The 23797-nt window shown below is 32.4% G+C and overlaps 1 protein-coding gene across 18 annotated transcripts in view; it reads right to left on the reverse strand.

The window, feature by feature from the left end:
* The window catches only part of LOC132738655 (twitchin-like), a 153108-nt gene that overhangs the window by 8435 nt on the left and 120876 nt on the right, over window positions 1-23797 (reverse strand). For all 18 annotated transcript variants that reach the window (XM_060726234.1, XM_060726222.1, XM_060726235.1 and 15 more), the window contains 37 exons: window positions 23054-23177; window positions 22490-22644; window positions 22133-22280; window positions 21516-21666; window positions 20664-20815; window positions 20196-20314; window positions 19729-19977; window positions 19122-19341; window positions 18144-18446; window positions 17623-17727; window positions 17235-17432; window positions 16741-16852; window positions 16146-16318; window positions 15349-15543; window positions 14923-15012; window positions 14338-14510; window positions 13722-13851; window positions 13166-13468; window positions 12846-12957; window positions 12317-12489; window positions 11715-11999; window positions 11166-11331; window positions 10455-10606; window positions 9656-9721; window positions 9183-9276; window positions 8494-8697; window positions 7976-8117; window positions 7443-7642; window positions 6990-7142; window positions 6334-6457; window positions 5811-5913; window positions 5259-5376; window positions 4394-4566; window positions 2967-3012; window positions 2546-2687; window positions 1874-2054; window positions 703-1131 (listed from right to left, as the gene is read on the reverse strand). In XM_060726234.1, the coding sequence (XP_060582217.1) occupies window positions 703-1131; window positions 1874-2054; window positions 2546-2687; window positions 2967-3012; window positions 4394-4566; window positions 5259-5376; window positions 5811-5913; window positions 6334-6457; window positions 6990-7142; window positions 7443-7642; window positions 7976-8117; window positions 8494-8697; window positions 9183-9276; window positions 9656-9721; window positions 10455-10606; window positions 11166-11331; window positions 11715-11999; window positions 12317-12489; window positions 12846-12957; window positions 13166-13468; window positions 13722-13851; window positions 14338-14510; window positions 14923-15012; window positions 15349-15543; window positions 16146-16318; window positions 16741-16852; window positions 17235-17432; window positions 17623-17727; window positions 18144-18446; window positions 19122-19341; window positions 19729-19977; window positions 20196-20314; window positions 20664-20815; window positions 21516-21666; window positions 22133-22280; window positions 22490-22644; window positions 23054-23177 (6163 nt within the window). The remainder of the gene's footprint in view (window positions 1-702; window positions 1132-1873; window positions 2055-2545; window positions 2688-2966; window positions 3013-4393; window positions 4567-5258; window positions 5377-5810; window positions 5914-6333; window positions 6458-6989; window positions 7143-7442; window positions 7643-7975; window positions 8118-8493; window positions 8698-9182; window positions 9277-9655; window positions 9722-10454; window positions 10607-11165; window positions 11332-11714; window positions 12000-12316; window positions 12490-12845; window positions 12958-13165; window positions 13469-13721; window positions 13852-14337; window positions 14511-14922; window positions 15013-15348; window positions 15544-16145; window positions 16319-16740; window positions 16853-17234; window positions 17433-17622; window positions 17728-18143; window positions 18447-19121; window positions 19342-19728; window positions 19978-20195; window positions 20315-20663; window positions 20816-21515; window positions 21667-22132; window positions 22281-22489; window positions 22645-23053; window positions 23178-23797) is intronic.

A 23797-nucleotide genomic window follows, 5' to 3' on the forward strand; every position in this document is an offset into this window, starting at 1 on the left:
TCTGACTTTGATTTCTTATGAACAATGATTCTCTTTCATGATATAAAAGTTCATTATTTAAAAAAAAGAGAAAAAGTTCCGAAAGTCAAAAACTCCCGCCTGTCGCACCACCAGAAAATTTCAGTGTTTGATTGCACGAATATATAAAATTTTGTTAAATGCACAAAATGCAGCTAAATTAATGGTGTTATATCTATCCATATCTGTGCATTGAATTTTGTGATCTTGAACATTTTTCTAAAATGCAGCTGTGACTTCCATAGAATTTTTTACAATTCATATAAATATCGAAATTCTTAAAATGTCTCTGTCAGATATAACCAACAAAAAAACAAAACAGGTAACAATCATAAAATTTAGTCTTCTATAAAAAAAATAACAGCCCATCTTCAACAGAAGACTGTTGTTTTATTTTTAACAATATTTAAAAATAAACATTGTCCATTTAATCTAAACTCTAAACACGTCATAACATTTTAAGTATAGAAAAAAAAAAGAGAAGAAACAAATTGCTAAAAATGTCCTCCAGAAAAAAAACCCAACAACACATTGCATCATTGCACAGTCTTTTCCGATACAATAAAATAAAGCACTTATATCGTATATAGACAACAGTATGGTTGCGATGTGTTAGTCACGGTACTGTATCTAGTATTACAACATACACTAGAGGTTACATGTCACGTTATGATACAGACTCACTCCTATATGAGCGTCGGGTCGTTCCGCTGTATGAACTATCCGCAAATTTCCTGGAAGTACGAGACGAACTGCCATAGCCGGATGTACCGTATTTACTACTATAGCCGCTACTGAAGTCGCCATAGTCTCTGCTGCTATAATTCCTACCGCTACTATAATTTCTACTACTACTATAATCTCGGTTGCTACTATAATCTCGGCTGGTGCTATAATCTCGGCTGGTGCTAAAATCTCGGCTAGTGCTATAGTCTTTACTGCTACTATAGTCTGAAGTTGTGCCGTAGTCTCTACCTGTGCCGTAGTCACTACTGTACTGGCTACGTGAGTACGATGATCGACCCAACATTGGCGAGTAGCTACCGGAGTAAGCAGAGCTGCTTATAGCTGATACTGAACCAGCTCTCTTTTTAAATGGGGTATGTACACGATCTGTAAAATATATAATCATACATAAGAGCATATACATTTTTTACAAAACCGGAACTAATTCTTACGCTGCGAATCAAATGAAATAAAAAAAAAAAAAGATGTGTATCTTTATGCTGATATAATATAAAACAAACGCGGTCGGCTGGACAGACTGCAAAACTATTCTCAGTGCTTGGTTTTGAAACTATAACCTTGATATATAGAATTTTATTAAGTTTATTAAGAGCATAATTCTGTCAAAATCCTTGTTAGAGACCTCCTTTTATGCTCTACAAGAAGAATGTGACATTTCAACCTATTCTCTTCAGTAATTTTGAGATACCAACTTACATGCTAAAACTAAATCAAAGTGTGACAGCCATGTCAACACAAGTACCATAGATTTTCCTATGCTTTGAATATTTAAGTTAAAAACCAAGTATGAAACAAGAATAGAAACTGAAAAAATATTGTAAAACTATGCGAAAAAGAAGAATTAAACTACCAACAACTTTGACTACATAAAGTTTTTTTGTGTATCAAATGGTAGATGTCTACCAGATTGGTAAAAAAATCCTATAAGAAAGTTCTACGAGAAAAAATTAAAAAATCAATATCAGATCTAGCCCTTGACCCCTTCAACTTTAACTACCTTTCAAATGTAGAATGCCAAATATCTAAGACGTCAAACAATAAATATTTATCTAATGGACAGGTAAGCAAACCTGTGACTTAATATCACCTATAATAACTATACACATACCTTCAACAATGACTTTACTAGATGTCTCAAAGTCTCCAAGGTCATTGACAGCTAAACATCTGTAGATACCAGTATCTGCTACTTCAGATTGTGACACTTCTAGTGAACATACACCATGTGAATAACTGATAGAGTAATGATCATTCTTCTTTAACTCCTTACCATCCTTGAACCAGGTCACCTGAAGGTCACAAAAAAGGTCAATGTTTAAAGGTCAAACTCATTTAGCTATAAGGTCAATCTTGTTATCATTATCTATAAACAGACTATGGATGGGTGGGTAGAAAGCAACAAATTACTTTAGTACAAGGAATTTCATTTTCAACCATTATTTGGTTTTATTTTGAACCTTTAATAGGATGGTCTGTCTATAAATAGCAAAATCTATATGTGATAAGCCTACAAACGCATACTAAAATTATTACTTAGGCAAACTTAAATATTCCTTATGCATACTGAAATATTGTTCACAAGTTGGCATTTTAAAAAAAAATCCAAAAGTGAAAAAAAAGTAATAGAAAGTATTACATGTATCTAAAAATTATTTAAAAATTAATCTTACAAATATTTGTTACAATTCTTTGTAATTCTTCATTAATTTAAGTAACAAGCATCATTATCAGTTGATTGAATTTTCATTTATATCAAAAGTAAATAATATCAATATCTTACCTTTGGTGGTGGAATACTCTCCACAATAGTGGTAAGCTTAAACTCACATCCAGCTTGGATAAATCTAGGTCGGAGGTCAAAGCCACCTTCTGGCTTATGGTCTAACTTCGGTGCTTCAAACTCCCTGACTTCTGACCTTGACCTTTAGAACGGAAAGTGAAATATTTGGTATACAATCATCATAATTTAGTTGCAATGACAGAATTAATTTCAGATATAAATTTGATATCATAACATATCAATACATGCAGGTGCTATTGATTTTGAAAATTAAAGAAAATTACATAACTTTTAAACACAAAGAAAGACACATATTGGCTTTCATAAAACAACATATAATGAATGCGGATTGAAACAGCTTTAATTCGTCATAGTGTAGGAACTACAAAAGGAAGTAAAACATTATTTCTAAGATACATACCTTCTCAATGGAGTAGTGTCTCTGCTTACAATTGGCTTCTCACCAGCTATAAATATATCAAGATTATTTTAATCATTTAATATTGTATCAGTAAGGACATAGTTATCATGTAAGAATACATGAAAATAAATGTACAATGTACTCTATAGATGAACACAAGAGCGATCAGTAATCACATGTGTCGCCTCATGATGGCAAATTTCATGTTGGGACAAAGTTTGTGACAGACGGACAGACAGACGGACAGTGCACAACTAGACTTGGTACTGATCATTCCTGTAAAGTTTGGATAAAATTGCACGAGTAGTTTATGAGAAGTAGTCCGGACAAGCTTTTGCGTATCTGGCAACACACAGAAAAAACACCTTTTTATCAAAGGGCCATAACTCGGCCAAAATTCATTCAACTGGAAAACCCGTGCAATATGCGCAAGGACTTGAGCTACAGATCAATCCTGTAAAGTTTCACTGAAATTGCTTTAGTGGTATAAGAGAAGTAGTCCGGACAAACTTTAAAAATAAAAATTATTAAAGGGCCATAACTCTGACAAAAATCATTGAACCGGAAAATGCTGATAATATGCACAACTACCCTTGGTACTGATCATTCCTGTAAAGTTTAGATGAAATTGCACCAGTAGTTTATGAGGAGTAGTCCGGACAAGCTTTTGTGTATCTGGCAACACACAGAAAAATACACCTTTTTTATCAAAGGGCCATAACTCGGCCAAAAATCATTCAACCTAAAAACCCTTGCAATATGCGCAAGGACTTGAGCTACAGATCAATCCTGTAAAGTTTCATTGAAATTGCTTTAGTGGTATAAGAGAAGTAGTCCGGACAAACTTTAAATTAAAAATTATTAAAGGGCCATAACTCTGCCAAAAATCATTGAACCGGAAAATGCTGACAATATGCACACCAGACTTGGTACTGATCATTCTTGTAAAGTTTGGATGAAATTGCACCAGTAGTTTATGAGGAGTAGTCCGGACAAGTTTTGTGACGGACAGATGGACAGACAGACGGACAAACAGACGACGGAGAAGTGATCCCTATATGTCGCCACTACTCCGTAGAGGCGACACAAAAATGATAAATAATAGTTTACTTTATATACTTATTGTCTGTAAATAGTTAAATCTATATCTTATCTTCATGTACACATTGAATTGTTTAATATAATCAGATTGATTAGAAATGCAAATACTATGAAAATATGTATTAAAACTACATGTATATGAATTAACATCACAAATTTTTAAGGAAACATGGCACAATTTCAATTTCGATGTTTATTTGGCTTTAACATATAAGCCATGTTTATTGCCAATACATATAGTATTATGGCGGCAATATGATAATAGTTTTATCAAAATTAAATTTTTCAGAATAAAATGTTCAGTCATATTTAAGGGTATTGCTTACCTTCGACTTTGAGAATTCCGAGTTCTTCACGTTTACCGAAGGAGTTTTCTGCTTTGACCACATATTCTCCCTTGTCCTCCATTTTAACACGGCTAATCTTCAACTCGTACTCTTTACCGCGGTATTTCTGCATGTGTTTAACACTCTGTGACAGTTGTACTTGATCAAAGTACCTGAAATATATATATATTGTATACTGTGAATACAGCGGACAATCATCACTCTATCTCTACAACATAAACATGTATTCATTCACTTATCATGAACTTCTCCTACCACTCTGCTAACAGTCTGGTCGTTAAGAGAAACAGTAAATGTTGAAATAAAATCAAAACTTACTTAGTAACAAAATCAACTAGAAATGTGTCCATAGGACACGGATGCCCCCACACGCCACTGTTCTGTCAATCTTATGACTCTAGGTCAAATATTTTTTGGACTTACATATGCCACAAGTTGAAAACTAAAAATCAACAAAGGGCCATAATTCTGTTAAATTTGGTCGCAGCAAAAATTCCTTCCTTTACTACCATCTACATATTAAGGTTGTTCATCCCTGGAAGTTTAAGCAAAATCTGCCATCCGGTTTAAGAGGAGTTGCGTTCACAAAATTTCTACATAGTATATAGTGAAAAAATCAACAAAGGGCCATAATTCTGTTAAATTTGGTCGCAGCAAAAATTCCTTCCTTAACTACCATCTACACATTAAAATCTGCCATCCGGTTTAAGAGGAGTTGCGTTCACAAGATTTCTGGACGTACGGACAGACGTACGTACGGACGGACGGACGGACACATGCAACGCTATATGCTCCCACTCTGTGGGGGCATAAAAATTTACCATGTATCAAACTCAGGACTTACCATGTAACAATTGGTGGTGATGCAGCAATAATTTTACAATCAAATTTAGCGCCTTGTCCCTCAGTGACTGTACAGGTGCGAGGTTTACGAATGAATTTCGGAATGGCTTCACGACGATCTAAAATATAAAACATATCACACATTATTCTCTTTATGTATATACAATGTACATTTTTGTATTCAATAATTAATTATACATTTTTACCAAATATTTTCTTGATTAGTATAGCACAACTAAGTAATTTCTGTTTGAAATGGCTAAATTGTAAAATGCTACCTTTTCTTCATTTTTGATTGAGATATAACTTATAAGAAAATAGTTCAGTAGCATATTCAGCAATTGATTTAATAAGCTTCAAACTTAAATTATCCTACTACAACATTTCTTCCAGACATGTATTCTGGCAAAAGAATAACTGAAGTGTTTTGATAAAGATTAACTGAAGATAAAATTTCATTAAAACAGTTTTCACTGGTGATTAAAACAATGGACAATTAAATGACATGTATATCTATCTATCAAAAATGATCCTAATTCTGATATTTACTTACCGAAATATGCATCATAGATATTATATTCTTTGGGTCTAAGTTTTCTAAGAGAGCTGTAGTTTGCAATACGACCAATAGCAGGGTCTGGCATTGGCCAATCAGCCTATACAAAAATAAATTACAACATAAATTAATAATTAACAAAAGTTTCATATAAATTATATTCAATTAATAAACAATTAACTTACTTATAGTATGTTGTTTTAATTTTCAAAAGTGTGTTTCTACAATGTAAATTTTATAAATTAATTAAAATTTTGAATTGTTAACAAGTATGAACAATTCTGCAATATTCAGTGAAAACATATTCATAATAAAGATAACAAAATTATAGAGTGGCAAAAAAAAAAGTTATAAATTCACAGAACTGCAATGGATCAAAACTGCGCTCGCAAATTTGATGATGATTGTTGTCATGAAATGCCTGAAAAATCTAGACAGGTTACAAATATATATCAATCATAACAAGCATAATGTAATGGTCAACACCAGAAACTGAATCATGGGTGACAATTTAACTTACATATCTTGCTTTAATCTTTGCTCGTATCTTGTCATATCTGCTTGATGGAATTCTATGAGTTCTGTTAGAGTGATCTCCCTTTAACCAGGCATGTTCCAAACACTGGTGTACAGTCATACGGGCCCTGGAAAATAAACATTTTATTTTTTAACCATAAAAAAAACACATGAAACAATTCAATGATCTGAGATAAAGGAAACTGATGCTTTCATTTTATAATAATTTTACTTTATCACAGCTTGTATTTCAAAACTTTCAGTATGAAATTAATTTTCTTCCCTGTCACTACAAACCAAACAGGATATTGAGTCTGCTCATAATGAACAATAACATTTTACAACAATTTTTACTGATATTTACCTTTTCTACCTTATTTCAGTTTTATTACCTGGAATATGCTGTCTAAAATGGCATATATGTAACAAGATATAGATAACTTACTTTATGTGTATGTTTACTTAATTAAAACATGCTTTTCTCTGTAAGTCATAAAATTTATTCTCATAAAACTTCTTTAGTATGTCTATTGATATATCAATTTTAATGAACACCAATCAAATATTATAGGCAGATAAACAAATGCTACTTAAGTTAATTGAATGAATTGGATAATTTCTTTAAAACATGTTTTATTAACAAATTGCACAAAAACTTACTGGGGTGTTTTCACAAGAAGCTTTTTAATAAAGTCTTTGCCTTCCTCCGAAACATTCGAGAAGGCATCGGCATCGAAATCCCAGTCTCCCGTCTTGACGTTCTGGAGGGTTTCAAGATCGTCCTCGCCAGCAAAGGGGGACAAACCACTCAATCTACAATATCCATGTTACATGTTATACTTTAAATAATGTAAAAATGGTGACCATCTGAAAAATAAACTATGACACCTTTTTTCTATTTATAAAAATCTTCGCCAAATATTTGGTTACAACAGAATATTTTCATTTATTTATTTGTACCCTTTTCTTTAAATGATATTTCTGTTCACTATTAAGAAATTAATATTTAAAATTAATAATACAGATATTCAAACCTATGGCATTTGCAGGTAACAGTTACTTTTTTTATCCAATCACTACTGTATACAAATGTATATATATTTCATTACTTACAGTACGTAGGCGAGGACCCCGGCAGCCCACATGTCTGTGTAGAAGCCCACAGGCTCATGGTCAACTATCTCGGGGGCGGCAAATTCAGCAGTTGCCGTGGTTACCTTCACTATCTCATCAGGATTTAATTTTGTTGCTAAACCAAAGTCTATAAGTTTTACATTATTGCTTTTCTTTGTTTCACACATAACATTTTCCGGCTGAAATGGAAAATAAAATGAAAATGATGGTCTTGTTTTTTAACTGCATGGGAATAAATTCATATTCATTCTCCAAAGGTCATACGAAGTTCTATGCTAATTTCCTTGCATTTTTTCATATATTTATAGATTTATACCCATACTGCCAGTATACTGCCAGGCCAACCTCCACATCTGTATGGCCTTACAAGGCCCTTTACTGTCGTCTGCTAAATTTCATAATTTTGATGCTGAAATCCTTTGAAATAACAATAGACTGTTCCTTACTCAAAGCAGGACAATTTCATTTCATATTTTATGAAGGAAAAGGTTAAATAAGAAATTATAAGCTACCTTAATATCGAGGTGGACTATACTGTTCTCATGCATATGTTCTAGACCGTGGCACACTTGTGTCATGTAATGTATAACCTCAGCCTCCGACATCTTGTAATCTTCTGCTGCAATACGGTCAAACAACTCGCCACCAGACAAACTGTAATCAAAATTCAACATTATATTATAAACATTAACAGACAATTTAGAGATATGTAATTGGCATAAATGTCAGCATCATAAACTGATCTTTTTGATGACTATAACAATATGAAAACCAGTAGTAAATTCAGGTATTATGTAAGAATTTTAACAATACATTTGAGTACTAATTTACATGATTAAAGTAATAAGGGTTTAATTTAAAGTACATAATTATAAAGTTTTTGCATGTATATGTATATAATCTAACTTCAAATTAAATCAAAGGACTTCATACAACAAACTACATTTATTTAACATTGTGACTTTTACAAAAAAAAATCAAACAAATTCTTTAACTAAAAGGTGTAAAAGTTTATAAGTGAAGTACTCACAATTCGAGGATAAGGACCATTTCTTGTTTATCTTCAAAGGCATCTTTGAGATTGAGCAGTTTAGGATGATGTAACTGATTCATCATATTTATCTCATTCTTCACTGTATGTTTATCTAGTGGGTATGGTGTGTTTATAAACTTGGCAACAAACACACGACCAGTCGCCTTCTCTATACATCGGTGTACCACACCAAAAGCACCACTGAAAAGACAATTACAGAGATATCTGTGACTGTACAAGCCAAACGCTTATTCAAAAAGACTACATCAATTTCACCATTTTTTTATTCAAATGTAGGTAAAATAGGTTTATGATAAAGGCTTGATATGAAATGAAATACAAAATTATAAATACTTATTAAAATCAAAAGGGACTCACTGTTTTAGTTCCAAAGTGGAAAATTTGCCATCTTAAACCATATAAGTACAAGAATAGCCATAAAAACTGACTTTTACTACATAAACTTCACTGTATTTAAAACATGCTGGCTTTAGTTTATACTGCAAATACAGTACTTCTGAGTGTACACATAACCATGGCAACAAGGTTTTTACCTGCTTTTATTTTTCATTGAAATAAAAAAAATTCAAGACAGAACATTGAAAAACCAATCTGAAAAAAAACACTTCAATACTTCAACATTTCAATATTTTGAAATCATTATAAGATAAGAGAATAAAGCAAACCTTCCAAGTTCTTCAAGTATATCATAATAGTCATATACACTTTCTTGTTTAACTTCAACAGGTTGTGGTACATATTTCTTCCACAAGTCATAGTCTGAAATACACAAATAACATCACTAGCTCAACATTTATTATAACACTCTCAAAAATTAGAGAAACAAGATTTGTCAACATTTATTTTTTCTATTCTTACAATAGATAGTACTAAACAATTTGTTATGAGAGACAAACTTTCAAAGCCTCAGGAAAACTGGTAGTTCTATATTTAAAACATCCTTATCTCCACTGGTATAGCTTAAATGTTTCAATTATTAAACTTTTGCCAAAAAATTCAAGCAATAAGACAAAATATCAAATTATGCACTTCTCCAGACAATGTTTGACTGTAATAAGCTTAAATAAACATTATGACAACATATATTTAACATGTAAAAGTTGCATCTACATTGTTATATAAGTTGAAGTTTACTTACATAGTTTATCATAATCGGCAATCTTTGGTCCATCGTATTTTCCTCTGATTTTGCGTCCAAATTCGTCTGAAATAAAACCAAACATAGAAATAAGTTTTGTTATAAAAACAAATTTCAATTAAAAAGACACAGATTTCTTAATTGTGCTTTTTCACATTTCAATACAAACCCGAAAGTCATTCTTTCATACTGCTAAGTGCTTCTTATTACCAGATTTAATTGATAATTTTAAACTGTTATAATGTTATAATATTAGGCCTAAGGCATCAGTATATGGACAGGCCAGTTTTGAAGGTACAAACTAACTGTTACTGTTATAGCTTCAAGGTGCACTACCTGTCACAATAGTTTAGTTAATCTGTTTCACTTATTTTCTTAGCTATAACTGTAAAACTTTGTTTGTACCTAGGTTAATAGCTGGGAAAAACCAAATATTCTGTATTCTGGAGTAACTCTGTTAAAGTATTTTGATAATGAAATCATTTTAACTGTCAATATACTATGTCAAGTTCACAGCAGGGAAAGATTATAATATGTTCCATTTAGGTGAAAGTTAAAAAACCGCTATAGTTATAGTCAAATATGTGAACAAGACCTTCTCTAATTAAAGATCACCCTGTTAATAAAGTCCACTTTTTGACAAACCTTCACGATATATATTAAAAGAGTAAACTCAAAGACCACTTTTCTATAAAGAGTTCAATTATCATATTATTTAGTCTCTCTGTATGATGGACTTCACAGGTTTGACTGTTAATATATTATCATTAAATTCTTAAACACACAGGGAACCACCTACCCAATTTGCCTTTCTTGCTTTCTGGAACCTTCTCCGTGGTGATTGGTTTGGTGGGCTCACATGGTTCACTACGACCATAGAAGTTTTCAGCTGATACCCTGAACTGATATTGTTTACCGGGGGAAAGTCCTGTCACATTTTGTACAGTTAATCTGAAATGTTTACATTTGAAAATATTTGTTAAATTTCACAGAGACTATATCTATATTTCATTGTAATTTTGTTTCAGCTGGTATAGTAATTAAAGAGGTAATATAAACTATCTCATATCAAACCAATAAACTGTAAGCTTTTACAATCAAGTATCATTTAAATGTATACTTTGTTTGCTTGTTTGGTTTTATGGTGCACCAACACAGTATATGGTCATATAACGCTGAAACAGGAAATATGATTTGTGTTACAACTTTCAAAGCAGCACTAGGGGTCAGAACCAAAAATTAATTTACCAATAAAGATACAGGAATTCTAAAATCTCAAAATCACATAAATTGTAATAAAGCACTAATTTTTACAATTGAAACCACGTTGACCCAAGTATATCTAACATGTATGAAGTTGGTCATTATCAAATATTGTTTGGGCTGTTTCCTTTATGTGCAGTAATATATCTTGCTACTGAGGTGACAATGTTATTAGATACATACAATGTAATGTTATTTCATATGATTCTGTGTTACAGGAATGTTACTATAGAAACTATAAGTTTACCTATTAGTTCCTACTCTAGACCAGCTGGAAGATGGAAGTTCACATTTTTCAATGAAATATTCTGTAATAAAACTGCCGCCATCATTCAATGGTGGTTTCCATGTTAATGTACATGACTCATCTGTGATATTCTCAACAGTTGGGAACCTAGGTGCTTCTGGACGATCTGAAAAAAGACAACCCATGCATTTGATAAAAGCCTCTTTAACCACAAAATAAAAGAATACTATATACCAACCATTATTATTTTCTTCACATGGATGAGTGGTAGAACTGTATATGACAAAGCAAATGTACGATGGTGACTTTTTAGCTAAATTGGGTGAGGAAGACCTCAGGTGCCCCTTTGAGCATTTTTTTTCAGTCACAAGCAGACTCAAGAGTAGAACTGCTGACCTTCTATGCCAGTTAGAAAGCAATCTCACACAGAAGAATTGTAAGATGAATGGATCCAAACCCAAAATGGCCAGGACAAGTGAATCGAAATCACAAACCCTAATCACTCAGCCACTGAATAATTTTCATACTGATTAAATCTGTTTTACATACCATTGACTTGTATTTTGATGAGAGCAGAATCAGTTCCGAGGTCATTGTCAAGTTGAAGTCTCCATGGACCATCGTCATCCTTCACGGCAGATTTGATGGTGAGGAAGGCGTGGCGATCTGTGACATCAATATGATATCTGTGTCCAGAGATCTCCTTGCCGTCCCTGATCCACTTGATAGTTGGTTTTGGGTTTCCAGTAAATGGAATCTTAAGGACTATATCTTCTCCCTTCTCATATGTAGACACGTCACGGAATCTTGGTGGAACGTTAATCTTTGGTGGTGCTGAAAATATAATAAATTGTGATAAAATGTAATATTATTCTTATTGTATTTATTGAAAAGGTTGAATAAAACAGTATGAAGTGTGCCTCTGGCCCTCTGCAAACATACTCAGGTTTGACCTAAAAGTGACAAATACGTAATTTTGCTCATTTGCATTATTGTTATCCATATTGTTTCTACAGAGGGGTAAAACTGCCAAAGGTAAAATGTATGTAATAAAATTCTGTTTACTCTTAAAATATCATCAATTTATTGCAAGCAAATTTTTATATAAACCTATAGATAAAAGACCCATTAAGTATTACTATAAAACTTACAGCTTATTTCAAGGTCAGCTCTACTTGTCTTGGTGCCGCCACGGTTGGTTGCTTTACAAAGATATTCGTCCTGGTCTTCACCAAATACTTCTTTTATGATCAGAGAATATGTGTCACCATCGGAAACAATCTCATGTTTATTATCATCAAAGAGTTCTCTACTGCCCTTAAACCTGTGTTATTATAAGAGAATGGAGAAAATTAAAAATTATAATTTCTGAATAAAATAGATAATTTCTGAATTATTATATATAGCTTCCTAAGACTCATAGAGAAGAGGTAGTCACTGCTAGGTAAGATGGATAACTGCTTTAAATGCAAAACATACAATGTACACATTTTTATGGATTTAGAAGGAAAATAAAATAACCAGAAAAATGAGTACATTGACATAGTTTCTCGATTCCTTTGCAATCATTCAATATCATAACAATATTTTTATATATTTTACTTCTTTCTTTCCATCTTACTTGAAATTAATTACAATGGGAAGGAATGGGTATGAACAAATGTGCTATATATAACTTACCAAGCAATGTCTGGTTTTGGTGTTCCGGTAACTTCACACTCAAACCTGGCAGTTCTTCCCTCAGTGGCATGTACCTTCCTGAGATGGCTGGCAAACTCGGGTGCAACAGCAGCTGGTATAAAATTTAAAAAAGAATTGATTTAATTCTTATATCTATATCGCTACAATCATACTTAAATATTCGTTAATTATGTTCAATGTTCTATGCAATAAGTCACCAATGAATAAAAATATTTTCATGAAATTAAGTATCTGTTTAAAGCAAAACTTTCAGTCTTATGAAAAATTTTCATAATATTTCTGAGAGAATTGTAAATCACCATTTGGATCCTTGATTTTGATGCTGTTAGAAGCTACTGATGGTTTACTCAAGCCGGCACCATTTTCAGCAAACACACGGAACTCGTATCTCCTGTCTTCAATCAAGTTTGGAATATTAATCATGTTTGTGATACATGGATGTGTATTAACTCGACTCCAATCTTCCTTGCCGTGTTCGCGTTTGTCGACCCAGTAAGAAGTAATTTTACCGCCACCATCAGAAGAAGGTTTGGCCCAGTTGAGGCTGACAAAATCGCTGCCTACTTCCTCAACCTCTGGTATACCAGGAGAATTTGGTACATCTTTAAAAATCAGAAATAATTTATTAATGTTATTTAATTATTAGTGTTATTTATTTGATTTTACTATCAGTAATCATGGTTATTTTCAGTAGAAAAAATATTCTATATGACAAAATTTTAAAAGTTGAAAATTTTTCTTATTTTCAGAATATAGTCCTGTGACTTTTCTGACATTACAATTTTATTTAAGAATACATGAATAAAAAAGGATATATATACATGTATATATCGTTGTAAGAATCAATAAACATACCGTATGGCATCTTAGCAATGATTGGGTTTTCTGCTGTCAGTGGTTCAGATTGTCCGTTGTCGTTGATGGCGGAGACACGGAACAGGTATTTACCATTCTCCATCAGACCTTGTACATCTATAGCTGTGTCCTGTAATAAAATATATGTCCTTTATTACAGGATAGTTACATAATAAATGATATACAATATATTGTAAGTTTTAACAAATCTCTACTCATCTTTGATGTTGTCAGATATTGTGGCAATTTCTGATAATTAAAACCCTCTCAACATCTTAGCGTTATGAAAGCATTATGAATGTTGTTTGTAGTAATTTTTGACGTATTTCACATATATATTAGCATGAGCAAATGCAATCTATTTATTACAAAATATTCACTTGAAAAAAATACTCAAATCTTTTTGTAAAATGGTCTACTAAGCAAGTTTTTCTTAGTTTTTCAGTGGAGCGAGTAAATATACAGTGATTGATAAAGGTAATAAAAAATAGTAATCAATAAATTATTTACATAATATAACACAAACCATTTCATAAATGAATTTGTGTGAAAAAGTAAAGACTGTTTAACAATTAATTCATTATTTTCATTCAATCATATGTATAGTTCAGCATACCTTGCATCTAGAGGAGACAGTTGTCCAGTATGGTTTACCAACTTCTTGTCTCTCCACCATGTAACCAAGGACCTTACATCCACCATCGTCCTTTGGTGGTTTCCATGACAGATGACAAGTGTTCTTTGTGATCTCAGCTACATCCAGAGGTCCTACTGGTGGGCTTGGAATATCTGAAAGTTTATAAAACATTCAAAGATTTTGTAAATACTGCAGTTGAAAAACGTGTACATAGCCAATCCCATTAACATATACATGTACATGTATAGCTTAAATCGTAGGTGCATTTCAATGTCTCTGTCTTTCAATCATTATTTTTTCTCACTGGTTTAGACCAAATGTTAACTTTAACCTGATAATGATGAATGCTTGAAACTTATTTTAACCACTTTTATAATCCACTTCCTGGAACTAACCAGTACAGGTGTCATATTAGGAAACAATCATTTTCCAAGAAAAAAGGCTTGAACCCAAAATCCCTGGTTTTTGAGGTGGACCCCTGAACATCCAGCAATCCTTTAAATTACTTTAGTATGGCAAATAAATTTACTATGTAAAAAATATTGAATTTTCTTGACCACTTACTGACAACATTCATCCTGAATCCACAGCTGGCCGTACCACTGTCATTAGATACTTCAATCCTATACTGACCAGAGTCACCCATCTCTAAATCTGTTACAAATAATGGTATACATTGATATATAATACACAGCTGCAGAAGATGGTGATTTTTTCATGCAAAAAAAGTTGCAAATGAATTAAAAGAAAAGTAGATAAATTTATTAAATTATACTACTAGAAGGCAACAAAATGCCTTGAATATAAAAATCTAGAATTTCTTTTTGAAATATACAGCAATTCAAAACATTCAACTGAAATATCAATATTAACATTATTTTGTTTCATTCAGAATGAAAAGGCAATTATTTCCCATCCAAATATGCAATTTTGAATGGTGAAATATTCTTACAAAGAAAAATCCAGAGGAAGGAAGTCAACAATGGTTACCTTTAAGTTGTATGGTACAGAAATCATCGAATGGAGAGATCTTCATACGTGAAGACTCAGTGACTGGCAACTCTTTATTGTTTTTCTTGATGACAACATCAAATGGACCATCTCCACTGAGTGGAAGTTTGATTTTCCATGGTTCACCGCACATCAGAGTCTGATCCTTGATCTCCTTCTCAATCTTAGGAGGAGCTGTCAAATGTATACAATAAAATATGTTTAGACAAATACTATATCTCCGTCCAAAAAAATATATCAGCTCAAGTTTGATACTGAGAATATAATATCAGTTCTAGACAGTACTCTAGTATTCTATTATAGAGGCTCATAGGGAAGACTGTGCATGTCTAACTATGTTGCCTCTTTAAATAAAGTCTTTATTATTATTATTATTATTATTCTACATAGGTTATAGATTCTGCGGTTATGCCAGTGCTAGGGGGATTGGATGGTAAGCTTGCAATTTCTAGTACTGTCTATGAACAGGCTCAATCAAATCGCACTGACAACATTTTCAATTTTATCGTTTTGGACGTTCTATAAGGATTCAGTTTTTCTCTAAATTAAACTTAAGTTTTGTTTCAAATGCATTTCTTCTATAATATCAAATGATCAGCAACCAAATAAATAAACATACAAACAAACAACAAATTCAAAAGAATTGTTTAAGTTAAAACAAAATTAAATCACATACACATTCCCCAATTTTATTTATTCTAACCAACACCTTGTACATTTTAAATTATGAGTACACAAACAAAAAATAAACTTTTTATTTGCCATTTTCTACTTACAGACAACTTTAAGATTGCAGTAACTGGAGTCAGTTCCGAGAGGGTTACGGAGTTCACAAGAGATTTTCCCGGCGTCAGATGGAGACAGGTCCGACATTGTCAGTACATAAACATCGCCATCCTGCTTCATGCGGCTACGAGATGTGTTTCCAATAGGTATACCATTCTTGTACCTGTATACAATACAATAATACAATACATTCAATACAATAATTCAATAAAAACTAATGAGGACAAAAGTATAGAAAAAATTAAGATTTTTTTCAGCAAAATAAAAAAACTATAAAACTTCAATATCTTGAAATTGAAAACATATTTTTAGTGTGTGTTGACTGTAATACATGTAGCATCAAATTCTACAAAGAAAAGAAAGAGACGAAACTCCTGAATCACTCTTACTTATCCTTAAGTAAATTGGTTGTAAGATTTTAATAAACAAGATGTTCTTCACTTGAAAGTTTAAAGATTATTATCTTAAGTTAGTTAAATATTTGTAAACGTTAGTTATAAATTGTATATTGTTTTTTCTATATATCAAAAAACAACAAAATCATCAACTAAGACAGTATCAAGTTGCTGAAAATAGAAAACTTACCAAAAGATTTCTGGTTGAGGTTTGCCTTCAGCTTGTACAGAGAAAACAGCTTCTCCTCCAGCTGGTCCACTTACATTGTGCAACTTCTTCACAATATCTGGTGCATAACCAACTAAAAACAAAATACTATATTTAAATTCTTTTTCTTCTCACATCACATTCACTCCCTTTAAATCAAGTGAATTAATACAGTAAGATTTCCATTCCTTTAACTTCATTCATGATTAAATAATGCTTGAATCTTTTCTTTTGATTTGTAAATATAACATAACAAATACTAATTCTATAGTTTGCAACATTAATACATTAAGTGTCAAATAACTAAAATGGTTATGACCATCCTAGAGATGTCCAAGTCACTATCCCTGGGTTGAAGCTACCAATTGACAGTGGTTTCCATCAAATCCTTTACTGACTGTTAAGTGTCTATGGCCCTTGAAGTATTTGTTACATCCAAACATAGACCAATTGTCAAAATATAACAAACTACATACCAATCTTTTCTTTGACCTTGACAGGGCTGCTGGCTCCACTTGGTTCACCTTGACCGGCAGCATTGATAGCAGACACACGGAATTCCATGTCTGAACCTTCCACGAGGTCACCAACAAGGTAGTTCCTGTCAATACATGGGACAGATGAGACTCTCTGCCAGTTGTCACTATCTGTGGGTTTCTTCTCAACAATGTATCCTGAAAATATATGTTAAAATTTTAAAGAAACAAGTTTTGAAAATTTATTGAATCATTATTTTCTAGCTTGTTTTTTAAATTTTTACATACCGTGAATGTAACAAAAATCTGAAGCATTTAATTCTGGCATTTTCTGTGTTGAGGACTGATATTCAACAATTTTATATTTAAGTTACATGTATCTTGGTACCTGTAACTTTGCTGCCTCCATCTTTGAGTGGTTTGTCCCAAGTGAGCTCGACAAAGTTTCTGCCAACATTGGAAATGTTTGGTATTCCTGGTGGATGTGGCTTGGCTAAAAAATAGAAATAAATCATGTAATGAAAACATCAGACCTAAATTTTGTCTAAGAAATTTCCGCAAAGAAAATTTAACAAAGTAGATTCAATGGCTGCCCATTTATTATACAAATACATTATTAGTTATAAAGATTTTTGACAGGTTATATGGCGCTATATAAACTTTTTTTTGAAAAATAACCTGAGCTGCAAGGTGAAGGTTATATTGCAAACAACCATTCATATATGTCCATATAATCTGTCAGGAATATTTATAACCAATTTAAAATACAGCAAACTTCCTTTTTAAAAGTAAAAAGTGAGATTTTTTCATAAATTGACAGCAGCTGTGTATATAAATTTATATAAATGTCACGATTATCAAATGAAAAGCCATGATACAAACATGCAGTATTATAAATCTGTAACTTACAGTATTTTGGACGTGTAAGGATGGGTCCAGTAGCATGGCTCGGTTCACTAAGACCAGCTTCATTCTTGGCTCGAACACGGAACTCGTACTCCTGACCTTTCTCAAGATCATCAACCTTGAAGTTGGTACCCTGTACAGGTGCAGCGTTGGCTTGTTTCCACCTGTTAGAGGTCGGTTCCTTGTATTCAACAATGTAACCTTGTATCTTTTTACCACCGTCATTCTTTGGTTTCTGCCAGGTGAGAGCAACTGATGTGGCATCAATATCATCAGGTGATAGACCAGTAGGAGCATCAGGACGAGCTGAAATACAGAATATCATATCATTTAATTTAACAGGCCAGTAGGAGCATCGGGACGAGCTAAAATACAGAAATATATCAGTTAATTTAACAGGCCAGTAGGAGCATCGGGACGAGCTAAAATACAGAAATATATCAGTTAATTTAACAGGCCAGTAGGAGCATCGGGACGAGCTAAAATACAGAAATATATCAGTTAATTTAACAGGCCAGTAGGAGCATCGGGACGAGCTAAAATACAGAAATATATCAGTTAATTTAACAGGCCAGTAGGAGCATCGGGACGAGCTAAAATACAGAAATATATCTGTTAATTTAAGTGGTTAGTTAGTATATAAGAATAAAACTGAGTCTCAATTGTTGGATTTGTTTTCAAGTCAAATCAATGCTTTAATTGCTTAAATCAATGATCAAAGTCAATTATACTTAGGTCAATTTGCCATGTTTATAGGTGGCACTGTAATGTTTGCATGTTAGCATGCATTCAAGTAACCATGATGTTTGCAAGAACATACAGACAAGAGGGAGTGCTATAAAACAAAAAAGAAGCACAAATTCAGCAGAAGGATTTGAGTCCTTCCTAGGACAAAGCTACTTTTTTTATAAAGTTCAATAACATGTGTAAAGACTTAATTGTGATCTAATAAACAAAGTGAGAACAAAGGTATATGCTTACTCCATGGATTTTGTGCAGTGATGGGACTGTCTAGCATGATAGGTTCACTAACACCATGTTCATTCTCTGCCTTGACACGGAACTGGTATTCATGACCTTCATCGAGATTGAGAACCTCGTAGCTGGTTCCCCTACAGTATTTGCTGCATGGTATCCAGTCACCTGAGCGCATGTCCTTCTTCTCGATGATGTAGTTCTGGATTGGACTTCCACCATCATCCTGATGTTATATATAGAGAGGTTAATTTTATAAGCAAATGATCAAACAGACTAAACTAAATCAAACAGCTAATAAAATTACCCAAAATAATTAGTCTTTGCAAACTATGAATGAAAAAAAAAACAACACATACCGTAACTTTTAATTCATTTGGCAAATTATTCATCTGTAAAAAGTTGTGAAATATATCTTTATTGCTCAAATTATTATATTTTTTTTTATTTTCCAATTTTTAAAATCTACATGTATATTAAAAATCTGATAATCATACATGTTTCAGAAACTCAAAATAATCATACACAATTATGCGGTATTTCCTCTTATTATCTACCGGTATTAAAAAATTAATCTTTGTTACAACTGGCGACCATTTTTAAATATAATAACCTTTGGTGGGTTCCATTTAAGCATACAGCTGTCATTTGTAATATCGGCTGCTGTAAGACCATCAGGTTTACCGGGTGCGTCGACTACGATCACGTTGATTGGTACAGAGTCCATACCAAGGTCGTTCCTCATCACCAAGTTGTATTTACCAGCGTCACCTTTCTCAGCACTCTTACATTTAAACACGATGTTGTTCAAGTCATTCTCAAATGCTACACGGCCTGGCTCTTCATTTATTCTCATACCATTCTGCAATTATGATTATAATGTTTATGTTAATATACCAAATATCTACACTAATCTTGCTTTATTGTGTGTATTAAGCCAAAGAAATATACCACAAAGTTAAGTTACAAATTTCCTGTATTTTACAATTGATTGTGTATTTGACTAGATTTTAGAATGTGATTTTTTCTAACTTTCAAGTTTACTTGTAACTTGCACAAACAGATGCAATATATACTTACATTGGACCATTCCACTGTTGGTACAGGTCTGCCAGTGTAAGGAATGCTAATTTTGAAGGGCTCACCCCTCTTGGCAATAATGTCTCTACCCATGAACTCTGGGCTGACCTTTGGAGCAACTGAAATATGAAAATGTAAAATATACATAATTGTTTATTTCATAATAAGAAATCTCATTGTTACAGTCTAGTAATTGTTAAGAAATTGACTAATGAATGATTTATAGTTGTTCCACCTTTTATTCCTCAAATAAGACTTATCATCAAATGTACTTTATTAAATTTTGACTTAGATAAGTAGGGAAAGTTGCTCTAAAAATGAGTAAATTCACATTTACAAATTTTCTATATTCTAAATGATGGAAGAATTACACAACACTATGCACCGACTACTTTAAATAATATTGCCAAAATATCCTTTTAATATGGTGAAATTTTAAAATCTGTAAATTAATGAAATATATCGTACTTGGAGGAGGTTGAGCCTTGATAGGTTCGGTACAGCTACTGAACTCTCCGGTGCCAGCATTGTTGACAGCTGCTACACGGAACTCACACTCTTTACCCTCCGTCAAACCCTTGGCCGTGAACTCTGTGTCTGGGATGTCAGAATAACTACATCTGTGTAACAGAGGACACAAGATATACATTAGAACAGATAAAAGGGGATGTGCAAATTACAAACTTCCATTTTTACATGGTTGAATTTTAGTGTCATACATGATATGACTGAAAAATAACCGTAGTTACAAAGTACCAGGGATTTTAATTTACAACTAGTTTTAAATCAATCAAACTCAAGAAAACAGTCTGATCTAACAACGTGTATTTCCCCAGAACGACTGTATTAATATTCCCACAAGCAAATTAAGAAATAATTCAATACTTGAATAATCCAACAACCATTTTACATAAAAGCACAGTTAAATAAACACCAAACATCTTACAAGTCTTTAAGTGGCGGCATGGCCGAGTGGTTAACGCTTCGGACTAGTATTCTAATGATCGCTAGCCGCATGGGTTCAAACCCTGACAGGGGCAAGTCGTTGTTTCCTTGAGCAAGAAACTTTACACTCATTGCTCAGTACTGGTTGGTTCCAGGAACGGATTCGAAAGTGCGTTTATAAGCTTATAGCTTCCTGCACAATCAAACTAAAAAAAATTCTGTATAAACACCAAACATCTTACATAAAAACCAACTATTTATCTAATACATTATAAGGTCAAGCAAAGAATAAAATAACATAAGTTTAAAGATATGATAAAGTCAAAGTGAATGTCTATATTTTGTGTTTTATGCTTAACCAACAATAAAACTTACTTTATCCATTTATCATCACCCTTCTCTCTTTTCTCCATGACATATCCAGTGATGGGGTTACCTCCATCTCTCTTGGGTGGTGACCATGTTAGAGTTATACTGTCCTCTGTTGTTGTCTTACATTTAGGTACACCTGGTGCTCCAGGCTTGTCTGAAATAAAAACATTCAAATATACATACCTGGTAAAGTTGTGTTTTGATGGACTTAAGTTGTACCTTTTCTTTAACATTTGTAAGAAAACTTTCAAGCCTTAAAAAAGATATATCTAAAATTCTTCTATTATTGTTAAATCTATGTATTTTTTTGAACACATTAGACATGAGAAAAGGTTCATTTGAAGGAAGCTGTTAGATTCAGTAATCAAATCCTCCTATATATTTACATTTAATAAGCACCTTTTCTTTCCATTCATACAATCATAATAACTGTATAGTTAATATATCCATGAGTCATAAAACCTTAAATTTTCAAAAGAATAATTATATAGGACAAAACATGAACTTCTTGTGGCGTAGAATGATAATCAAACAGTATATCAATCAGATCTCTTCTTCATTCCCAATGCCAATATCTAACACTTGAAACATTTCTTAATATATTGTTCACACAATCTTACCATATGGATATTTCGCCAGTACAGGTTCTGTGGTCATCAATGGTTCACTAACACCGTTAGAGTTCTCTGCCATGACACGGAACTCATACTCGGTACCTGGTTCCAGATTGCGTACATCACATGTAGGTGATGATACAAATCCTCCAGCCTATAACAATATAGGTATATATAACAAGAATAACAACATAAAACATTACAATTAAATGTAAACCTGTAAGTTATTGGGACCATTTAAATGGACAGTCAATCTGAAAATAAACCTCACATTTTATCTTCCTAAACTATATGATAATGAGGGAAATTCAATGTCTATAAATCACCTATAATTATGCTCAACAAATAAAGTATAAATCATACCTTAGACCATTTGTCTGTTCCTTTCTTTTTCTTCTCCACAACATATCTGGTGATTCTTTCTCCACCATCATCAAGTGGAGGTTTCCAGTTGAGTGTTAGAGACTCTCCCTTAAAGTCTGTGGCTTCAAGTGGTCCTTCTGGTTTACCAGGCTTGTCTGGTTATAGAGAATAAAAAAACCCATTTACAAGCAATTGACAAAATTATCATTCTTTGTATTGTTTAACTTTGATACAAAGTAAACTGCTAAACAAATGGTTTGTACAAAATGCATAATATACATTATATTTCTTCAAAATCTAATCATTACATGAAGCTGTTAAAGTATGAAAGCGTAAAAAAACATGCAAGTTGTTTCCATTGAGAAATACATGTATACAGTAACATTATTATAATGTCAATCTAAATTTAGAATGTTTCATAAAAAGAAATTTTAACACAAGATGACTGACACATTTATTTTGTGAAACATGATAGGGGACCAATATTTGCATTCACTACAAAATGACAAATTTTTAATGAAACATGGCAATTAAAGATTTCCTCTACAATACAAAATGACTCACCAAGTACGGTTACATTAAGGAAACCTTCAGCAGTACCGGATGGGTTCTTGAGTTGTAACTTGTATCTACCAGTGTCAGATCTCTCTGATTTTCTCACATTCAGGACAACCTCATCCTTCTCAAGCTGAAAATCAATCAATCAATCAATCACTCAGTTAATCAATCAACAAAACAATAAACTGATCCCTCTGATTAACTATTATATGAAGCAAAATATAGAACATAAAATAGCAACTTATTCTAAACAATCTATGTAGCAAAAAGAAACATTAAGAACAAAAATATTTAAAATAGTTAAATATCACTTATAATAGAAAGCATTTGCTTTTTATCTTTTAAAAAAATAAAAAAAAAACAATGATAATAATATTAGTAATGTTTTGGTTCATTAATAATGTTCCAACAGGGATACTAATGACATTTACATTTTTGGAGTGAAAATGATTCTTTAATTTCAATACCGGTAAGCGTAACTAATTTCTATATTTTGTATTATTTCTAAGATTATTAAATTAGCATTAAGCTCATTTTGCATAAAAAGTGAAAGGTTTTTTTTAAACAGTATGTGGACGCTGATATTGTAAAAACAAATAGTAAGTGCTGCCTACATAAATGGTAGATGTATATTACATGCTATGAATCTTCATACATGGTTGAGAAGTATTGACATAATGATAATGGTACTATCAGAGTACAATTGTATAATAATTTCAACAAAACAAAGGACAATGTAAATATGTATGA

This window comes from Ruditapes philippinarum, unplaced genomic scaffold (assembly GCF_026571515.1).
Source record: "Ruditapes philippinarum isolate M1 unplaced genomic scaffold, ASM2657151v2 ctg1639_1_1_1_1, whole genome shotgun sequence".
In the NCBI taxonomy this organism is placed as follows: domain Eukaryota; kingdom Metazoa; phylum Mollusca; class Bivalvia; order Venerida; family Veneridae; genus Ruditapes; species Ruditapes philippinarum.